Genomic DNA, 9,678 nt, shown 5'->3' with positions numbered 1-9,678 from the left:
AATAAGTCCAATGTCCTGATATCATAACTGATATTTCATGTCAGATATAAATAATCAAGCCTGACATACAATGATATTACAAAAATGTTGCTTATTTACTCTGGTTTTTTTGTTACAGTGTACAGACTAGTTATTATCAACATGCCTTGGCTTTGGTATTTACTGTGAAAGAACTCAATGAAAACCTCCAGCTCTTGCCCAATGTCACCATGGGCTTCCACATACGTGACAGTTACCTTAATGAACAAGAGACTTATCATGCTGCATTACAACTTCTCTCTACAAAGAACAGATTTATTCCCAACTACAAGTGTGACCTCCAGAACAATCTGATAGCAGTTGTTGGAGGAGCTGAAGCGAAAACTTCTCTCTACATAGCAAATGTGTTATCTATCTACAACATTCCACAGGTAGGCCAGGTATTCAGAATTTGAATGGACTCCAACGTATTGTCAATGTTATAAATCAGTCTTATCTCATTTTTCATGGCCAAGAAAAACAGATCTTCTAAATTATTCATACCTTCATGATATATGCCTTTTAAAAATATTTATCCACATGAGAATATAGTGATGCCAAAATTTAAAACATATTTCATTGTCTCTGTCCATGCCTTATACTTTTAGTTATACTTGAGTATTTGCTGCCTTTCTATAAAAAGTTTGGCCAAGGCATTTCATAACAATGTAGAAATATAGTAACAGAATATTACCTAAAACAAAAAGCAAAGGGAAGGGAGTTCCAAAATCCATGACAGACAGTAATAGCCAACCAGATTGTCATTAAAGAGTGCACAGAAGAAGTTGTCCGGCCCCTCCCAGCCAAGCCGGCTCGCCGGCGCTCAGGCTGGGGGCCGCCTTTGCCGCCCCGGAAGGAGGGAGGGGCAATATCACCCCACATACGGGGTTTGCTGCGGGCGCGGAGCCGGGGCTATTTAAGCCCCGGCCCCCGCTCTCCCCGCACGCAGTTTCTTTTGGCTCTCTGGTTGAGAGCCTCGTGCGCAGCGCGTCGGGCTGCTGAAGGACAGGGCCGGGACTCTTGAAGTGGAGCGGCAGTCCTTACCTTCCTTGTTCGGCGGAGCGAAGGCGGCCAGCGTGTCGGCGCTGCGTGGCTAAGTTGTTTTAGGCTTGGAGGGTTGGCGGGCTGGTCGGCCTGAGCTGGGAGCGAGCGCAGCGGCCTCTTTATTCCCAGCCACAGCGGCTGTGAGGAGCGCACGCGGCGGGCAGATTGGCACTTGCTGTGATCAGCTGTTTAGGGGGCAAAGGGCCCTGGGCGCGTGCGTTCGGCGGAGCGGCGCTGGAGCGGCTCAGCTGTTCGGCGCTTGCTAGGGTCAGCTGTTTAGCGCGGCGGGGAAGGGGCCGTTGGCGCGTGCGTCCGGCAAGCAGCGCTTGCGAGGCTCAGCTGTCAGCGCTGGTGCTTCGAGAGCTACCAGCCCCTGAGCATAGTAGCTGATTTACGGCTACAGGCCCTCGGGTGACGAGGCTTTGACCCTCTTCTTCCCCCCCGCTGTCTGGGGGGAGGCTCACTGTGGGTTGTTGGTGGGGGTCGGCTTCTGGAGGCTTCTGGCTTGTCATTGTGCAATAGCCTTTCTTTCGTGGGGTGCTTAAGTGGAGTGTGGGTTTGTGATTGCCAAGGACTAGCATACGCTGGGTGTTCCTTGCAGGGAAAGTCAGGCTGGGTGCTACCTGCCCCCCCCCCTCTCCCTATTATCTTGGCCTGTTGGCCTGTGCCTACACCAGCTGCAGTGACTGGGTGACGCCTGCTTTGCTTTAACTACTATACCACTGTGCCAAGGTTGGGTAGAGGTGTAGCAAGGAACCTCCTTACGGCAGTGGGAAGTCATCCAGGTTTTGTCTGGTTATAGGGTAAGTAGGATGGCACCTAAAAAGGGGCAGGGCAAATCCAAGGGCAAGCAGCCCGCCCGCCCACCCCGGGGGCGGGGTCAGCAGGGGCCCCCAGTGGAAGAGCCTGGGCAAAGCGAGCGTGTGAGACTGGCCATTATTGGTCAGCTGGCGGCCCTAGAACAGGAAAGAGTTGCTAGGGGCGCTCCCATTTGGGAGGGTCGCCGGCGTGCCTCCGGCCGCTCGGCACGGCTGACTTTTGAAGCGGAGGTGCTCGCCCGTCTTTCTGCCTTGCAGGGTGAGCCAGCTGAACCGGAAGCGCCACTGGAACCAGACCAGGAGGAGGATCCTGGGGAAGGCCCATCGGGTACGGCACCGAGGGACGGCGCATCTGGCAGCGGTGGGCCACAGACCCCTGGAGGTGCTGGTGTCTTTCCGGGCGATGGTGGTAAGCCTCCCCTTCCGCCAGTTCAGGGGTGGCCGTGGGGCCCTATTCAACTTCCTCCTCACCCGTCACCAGTGGGCGGAGCAGCATGGGCGGTCGGACAGTTCGGAGCAGGGGAGCAGTCCCGCTCTGTTCAGCCGTGGTCTTGGGGTCCTCATACACCGAGCCCGCTGCCTAGTTCAGTTTTTTCCCCTGTTGGTCAGCAGGTGGGCGCTGTGGCGCCACCTGCTACCCCTGCCTCCCTGCCCTCTCCTGGGGTTTTGCCATGGGGTGGTCAGCAGCTTGGACAATTTCAGGGGATATGGCCAGCGGTCCAGGGCAGTGGGTGGTTTTACCCCCCCAACCCTTACGCGAACATCCCTTTCCATATCCTCCCCTATGGTGATACTTCCTTGCCTCTGGGCGATCACCTGACAGCCGCTACGCGGGAGAAAATTCTCCGGGGGGAGTATGTGGACGTGTTTAGCCTCCTTTTTAGAGAGCTCGAAAAGAAAAATAAGGACGAGCTCGATGACAAGGAGAAGGAAAAGCTAAAACGCAGGAAGGTAGATCGGTCCTGGGCAAACTGGTTGCCCGGTTTCCTCATTTATGCCGGAGTCATTGCGAGAGCGCAGCCGGCACGTGCGGCGGCCCTTTTTCAATACATAGATATTGTTTATAGGGCCTATACAGACTTCGTCGGTGCAGCATGGCTGCAGTACGACGAGGCCTTCCGCATGAGGGCCGCTGTGAATCCTGGGATGCCCTGGGACCAAATAAATCAGCAACTCTGGTTGCAATTGATGGCCCCGGCAAAACCAAATGCTGGAGATAGGGCTGACAGCGGCCATCTGGTGCAGAGGTTGCAGCAGCAGCAGTGCTCTACAGGGGCCAGTGATACTCCGGGCCAGCCAGTCCACTCCCGCCCGTTATGTTGGGAATTTGCATCCAAGGGTGCGTGCCCCAGGAAACCTTGTAAGTTCCGGCATGAGTGCCCGCTCTGCAGCGGGGCCCACGCACTTTCGGCCTGTAGCAGATCTACATCCAGACCGGGAGGTAGGACCCCCGGGGGCAGCGGGGGCGGGCAGCAGCCACCTGGAAAAGGGGCCTACCCACATCCGCCCGATGGCACTCCGCCATCTGGCACATGAGCAGGCGGCGCTCTGCGGCCGGCCGAACTTACATTGCCCTCTGGTTACCTACTGGTGGGTAGGGGGGCTCTTTGGTTGTATTGTTGTTTATGCTGACTGCTGTTTGTTTTTCAGATGCTAGGCTCGTGGTGAGTGACGTCGGTTCTCATCTGCGGGCACAGCACGGTTTTCAGTTTTCCATTTCCAGACGGTCTGGGGGGGGGCGCCCAGCCTGGCCTCAGCGCGGGGCTACTCCGGGCCTGGGAGTACGCCCCTGCTGTTCTAGTAGGCTGACCGGTATCGGCCAGATGGTGTTTTTGAGTTGGGCAACCGGGCTTTTAGTGGTTAGGGCAGGGGGTTTCGGTTGGCTCTGGGCCACCCGGTGGGGCGCTAATGCCTAAGCAGAGGCTTGGCATTGGCGGTGGCTGGAGGAGGTTTGGCCACAGGGTTTTCCAGGGGAGCACCTATGGCCTAGCACCGTTGGTGCGGTGGTCTGCAGGAACCGTAGATGGGCTACACGGCTCAGTGCGGTGATGCAGATCACTCGGAGCCTCACCTGGTTGGATCCTTCCATGGGGATCGATGCCAGCCCAGAGGGTGATGGCTGGAGGCCTGGCCGCTCAGCTACAACCCGAATACGGCGGGCTTGTGCTGGGGGCAGGGTGGCTCGCCCTTTGGACAAGGCGGGGTCCAGGTGTTGACCCCAGGGCTTGTCTGGTTCAGGTTTCACCCCCTGCCAGTTACAGTTTTATGTGTTTAATAAAGCGGCCCGGTTTTAAACCCAATTCCTGTGTCTGCCTCTTCATTCCGACTGGGGGGGCAATGTCCGGCCCCTCCCAGCCAAGCCGGCTCGCCGGCGCTCAGGCTGGGGGCCGCCTTTGCCGCCCCGGAAGGAGGGAGGGGCAATATCACCCCACATACGGGGTTTGCTGCGGGCGCGGAGCCGGGGCTATTTAAGCCCCGGCCCCCGCTCTCCCCGCACGCAGTTTCTTTTGGCTCTCTGCCCGCCCACCCGTCCCTTTCGGCAGTACAGGCGTATGCTGGTCGCCTTATTAGGGGCCAGGTAGGAATTTTTTCATCTCCACACAATTGGCCATTGTGGGGGTGTTTTTTGCCTACCTTGTACTGCCGGTTAGTTTAGTTTGGTAATGGTAAGGGTTAAGGTCGCAGGCTGGAGGAGGTTTGGCCACAGGGTTTTCCAGGGGAGCACCTATGGCCTAGCACCGTTGGTGCGGTGGTCTGCAGGAACCGTAGATGGGCTACACGGCTCAGTGCGGTGATGCAGATCACTCGGAGCCTCACCTGGTTGGATCCTTCCATGGGGATCGATGCCAGCCCAGAGGGTGATGGCTGGAGGCCTGGCCGCTCAGCTACAACCCGAATACGGCGGGCTTGTGCTGGGGGCAGGGTGGCTCGCCCTTTGGACAAGGCGGGGTCCAGGTGTTGACCCCAGGGCTTGTCTGGTTCAGGTTTCACCCCCTGCCAGTTACAGTTTTATGTGTTTAATAAAGCGGCCCGGTTTTAAACCCAATTCCTGTGTCTGCCTCTTCATTCCGACTGGGGGGGCAAATGACCTTAACTTGCATCCAATTAGTTTGGGACTTTAGATGATTAAAAATAGACTGAAAATAAACTGGGAAATCCTATAGTTGATACAAGGCAGCTGAATCTGTCCTTTTGTTTGATGAATGGAGGTTTTCCACTTGACAGAGTATGTCCTGAAATTCTTCTTAATCTTGAAGGTGCTACTGGATTCAGCTTAGCTCTTCTTCACTACAGTGATCCCCAGCTAACATTCTGAACAAATGCAGTCCCATGTATGGCATCTAGCTTATCATTATTGTTGGTGTTGTTATAGCGCATTGTATATAGTATAGCCAGGAGATCCTAAGAGTGTTTGGCTGCCAGAATTTCTTGCTCTTCTAGCATTATGCATCACCTGGTGGTGAGCTAGGCTTGTTTTTAAGACAAAGGTGATTTGCCATTGCCTGCCTCCGCACCAAGCCCTAGTATTCCTTGGGGATGATCCTTCCAAATACTAGCCAAGGTTGATCCGGTTTAGCTTTTGAGAACTGATGAGAGCAGGCTAGCCTGGGCTGTCCAGGTCAGCACCCATAGTGTGTTGCAGTCATCCAGTACGGATGTTGCCAAGCCGATCTGACTCTGGTGTACCTTCCCCAGGAATGGGCACATGTGGCAACATGCTGGTAAAGAGCAGTCCTTTGTAGATGCTTCCCCATGCAGCAGCGATTACTATGCAATGTAATTATTTTAGATTCAATAGCAATGTCTGATTCACAAATGGATGATGACAAATCCAAGTACGGTGATATATTCCATGTCTGAAAGGGCTATTTGGCACATTACATTTTGTGACTGAAAGCTCTTCCATACAAAATGGTGTTTTGAACATAGAATTAACTCAAAAAGTGAATAGCAGTATAGGGTGAAACATCCAAAAATCTTTTTAAAAAAGAATCATTGGTGCTAAACGCACACCTCCCATTCTAAAAAGATCATTTGAATTCATTGAGATGTGTAGCTGTTACTATTTTTTCCTTGAAATTTGAAAGCTGTTAGTATTTTAAAGGTACCACATTGGACTCCTGTTTTAGTTTGCAGCTACTGACTAATAACCTTTATTACGGCAGATGCTTTCATGAGAATTGATCTAATGTAATCAGATGTATGCATCTAGTTCTTCATCAGGCCTTTCACATTCCCAGCAAATTAAACCATTTTCATTTCTTCTCCATAAATGACCAAAAAACAGAAGCATAGGTTATTGCCCCCCCCAGTCGGAATGATGAGACAGACACAGAAGTGGAATAAAGGGCCACTTTATTAACTTAAATGGCAAGGGAAGAAACAATGGGGGACAGATCAAGCCAGGGGTCAACCGGACCACCTCCTTGACCCGAAAAAGGGCGAGCCCCCCTAAGCCCCGGGTGTGGGCCAACACTACGGCACAGACCCGGCTGGCCCGGCAACCTGATCCCGCTCACAAAAGCTCCACCATCCACAAAGCCGTGCAGCTCGGAATGTGGACACTCTCCATGTGACGGGATCCCCCAGCCTCCCCGGAGCTGACCTTGGGCTGTACAGCTTAACGATCACCCAGGGAGGCCATTCACCAAAATGGTGGTGCCACGGGAGCTCACCAAACCCCAACATATTCCCACAAAACAGCCAGTGACCAAATAATTAAATGGCACCGCCAATCCAATTGCCATCACCCACTACCTGCAGTACAGGGTAGGCAAAAACACTCCCCGAAACCAGCCAATTGTCAGGGAGTGAAAAATTCCTACCCAGCCCCTATAACAGGTGACCAGCCTTTGCCTGCGCTGCATGATGGCTTGGCGGGCAGGCCGAGAAACTTTTCAAAACTGCGTTGGAGGAGGCGGGGCCATCCTTTTAAGGCCGCTCCTCGCCCCCTCCCTCTGGATTGTTCAAAAACTGTCTCCCTCCATCCGGGGAGGCAAAGGACGGCCCCCAGCCTCAGCGGGGAAAGCCGCTCGGCTGGGAGGAGGCCGAATTTTCTTAACTGGAAAGTATGCACATTTTTTAAGAGCATGGATTCACTCACACCAATCAGTATATTGAAACCTTTTCACTCTCACATTTTTTTCATTTTCTTCCCAATGTTGACTTCTTTTAGCTCACCTACAGTTCTACGTCATTAATGAATGAAACCTTGTCAGGACTTTCCACTTATCGGATGGTGCCAAATGAAGCCCAGCAGTACAAGGGGATCCTGCAGTTAATTCTGCATTTCAGGTGGACATGGATTGGGTTTATTACTGTGGATGATGAACGTGGGGAAAGATTTCAGCATGCCATGGTTCCTCTGTTTTATCAGAATGGCATCTGCGTGGCCTTCGTATCAGAACTCCGCCAGAACTTTATGATAAGTTCTTATTTTGGCATGATGGAATATGCATTGAAACATTATGACATTGTAATGGAGAGTAAGGCTGATACGGTTGTTCTTTTTGGAGACACTGGTACTGTTTTATTTATTAGATGGGTCATAAGACTTTCAGAAGAAGGGTTCACAACAGCAAAGACTAAAGGTAAAGTTTACATTACCGCTATTCAGATGGATTTTACATCTTATTATTATCAAAGAGATTGGGGCAACATGATCCTTCATGGTGCAATCTCCTTCACGGTTCACACAAATGAACTTCCAGGATTCCATCAGTTTCTTCAGAGCAGAAAGCATCTTAGGACCAAAGGAGATGGCTTCATCAGAGACTTCTGGGAACAGGCATTCCTCTGTGAATTCTCTGAGTCAAAGGTAAAGAAGGACTTTCATAAAAATTGCACTGGGGAGGAGAAACTGGAGAGCCTTTCAGCTGATGTTTTTGAAATGAGTATGACCGGTACTAGCTACACTATCTATAATGCTGTCTATGCTGTAGCACATGCTTTACATGACCTGTATTCATCTCCTTATGGACACAGAAGAATGCTGAAGAGGAAGAAATACAGCCTGTTCCATCAACCGTTATGGCAGGTAACTATCTTAGAAAATCATTTCTCTGGCAACAAAAAAAGTTACAGTTTGCACTACTTAGGATTTCTGGATTCATCTTCATCAATTTGTTTCCTCTCCTGTCCACTCTAGAATGTCACAATTCTCCAAGCTTCAGCCTTGTTCACCATTTGCTCCATCATTTACTATAAACATACATATGTAAATCTAAGATATCCTTTTGTTGCAATGTTGTCCTTTTTTCCCTTTTTGTACTACAATCTTTTGCAAAAAGAATCCCTTGTAGTTACTCCTTTGTGTCATGATCCTACAGATAGCCAGTAGTCCTTCCATTTTAGCCAGTCTTTTTCAAGAATCGCCACCACCAGTTAATTTAAGCAGATCTCTGTCAAGAACCATTCACAGCAGGTAAGTTCAAGTCTAGTCCAGTGTTTAGGTTATCGCTTTTTAATTGTCAGCACCATCAATTGCAGAGTACAGCCTGTACTAAATGCAAGTTTTAATCACAATCTATCACAGACTGCAGCCTGTGCAAAATGTAATCTTGGAATGCAAATATCTCTTGTTATAATTTAAACCTTTATCTTGTTCTTCTTGAGAACACTTAATCCAAATGGTTCTTGAATCATGTTGGAGAAGGGCTGTGGCAAGGGGGGAAATGTGACATCTAAGGGACTGATAGTTAATGGCAGCCTGTAGGACACTAGGCAAAAGTTGGAAATTTGTAGAATTATTAACATTTCAGTCTTAATACTGAGTTAGGGCAGATAGCTATGACTGGAAGATTAGCAAACTAAATTAAAATAGAGCCAAAACTTCAGATTTTTGGCAACATAGCATGACTTTATTTTATACATAACACAAAATAATATTTAAAGCATGATTAAACCCTTAATCAATTTATGGGGGAAACGAAAGCAAATTTCTCTCTATATTTTAATTTTACTTGTTTTAAGAAGAGATAGAGAAAGAAATCTTTTTTTTCTGTATACATGCTGAATGCTGAGCTCTCTATCGATACCTCAATTTGTTAATTGTTTCCTTTTTTGTATATGTTCATTGTAGGGGTTTTTTCCTTGGGGAAGGGGTGAATTTTTAGTGTTGGTGTCTGTATCCTTTTTATGCTTTGGTGCTGATGTCTGTATCTTTTTTTAATAATAAAATTTTACTATATATATATATATATATATATATATATATATATATATATATATATATATATATATATATATATATATATATATATATATATGTGTGTGTGTGTGTGTGTGTGTGTGTGTGTGTGTGTGTGTATTTAAGTATGTATGTATAATTTTAGAATTGTAAGCTAGAAAGGACTTACGGACCATATAGTCCAACTCACTGCACAATGCATGATAGCCGAAAACATCGCTGACAAATGGTTATCCAGTGTCCTTCTGTTGTTTTAGGATACTTAGCAGAGTGCAATAGAGCGCAGTGGAAATAAAGCAGCCACAGCACATATTTGTTTAGCTTCCAATTAGAAGTGTACTGAAAGAATTAAGAAAGGATTAGATGGGAAGAAAATCAATAACAGTCTACCTCACAGCTGCCAAACTCATTTGTTATGAGGGGCAGATCCAACATAAATGAGACCTTGTCAAGGCGGGCCATGTGTGTCATAAAATGTAATGCTCGGTAACGGCGATATAAACTTTATAGAGCACAAACACAACAAAAGATTTTTTTAAAAAACATTAAAATAAAATGTCCTTAAAGCATTAGCACACTTGCAATATTAACAATCTTTGATAACTGACA

General features: G+C 48.8%; 1 protein-coding gene across 1 annotated transcript in view; it reads left to right on the top strand.

Moving 5' to 3' along the window:
- Positions 1 to 209: 209 nt before the first annotated feature.
- LOC132583151 (vomeronasal type-2 receptor 26-like) overlaps positions 210 to 9,678 on the top strand; it is a 39,453-nt gene continuing 29,984 nt past the window's right edge. Inside the window, exons 1-4 of the mRNA XM_060254824.1 lie at positions 210 to 410; positions 993 to 1,096; positions 2,139 to 2,289; positions 7,057 to 7,917. Coding sequence (XP_060110807.1) covers positions 210 to 410; positions 993 to 1,096; positions 2,139 to 2,289; positions 7,057 to 7,917 — 1,317 coding nt within the window. The remainder of the gene's footprint in view (positions 411 to 992; positions 1,097 to 2,138; positions 2,290 to 7,056; positions 7,918 to 9,678) is intronic.

Source organism: Heteronotia binoei, chromosome 15 (assembly GCF_032191835.1).
Source record: "Heteronotia binoei isolate CCM8104 ecotype False Entrance Well chromosome 15, APGP_CSIRO_Hbin_v1, whole genome shotgun sequence".
NCBI lineage: Eukaryota > Metazoa > Chordata > Lepidosauria > Squamata > Gekkonidae > Heteronotia > Heteronotia binoei.
This window is presented reverse-complemented; position numbering and strand designations above follow the sequence as displayed.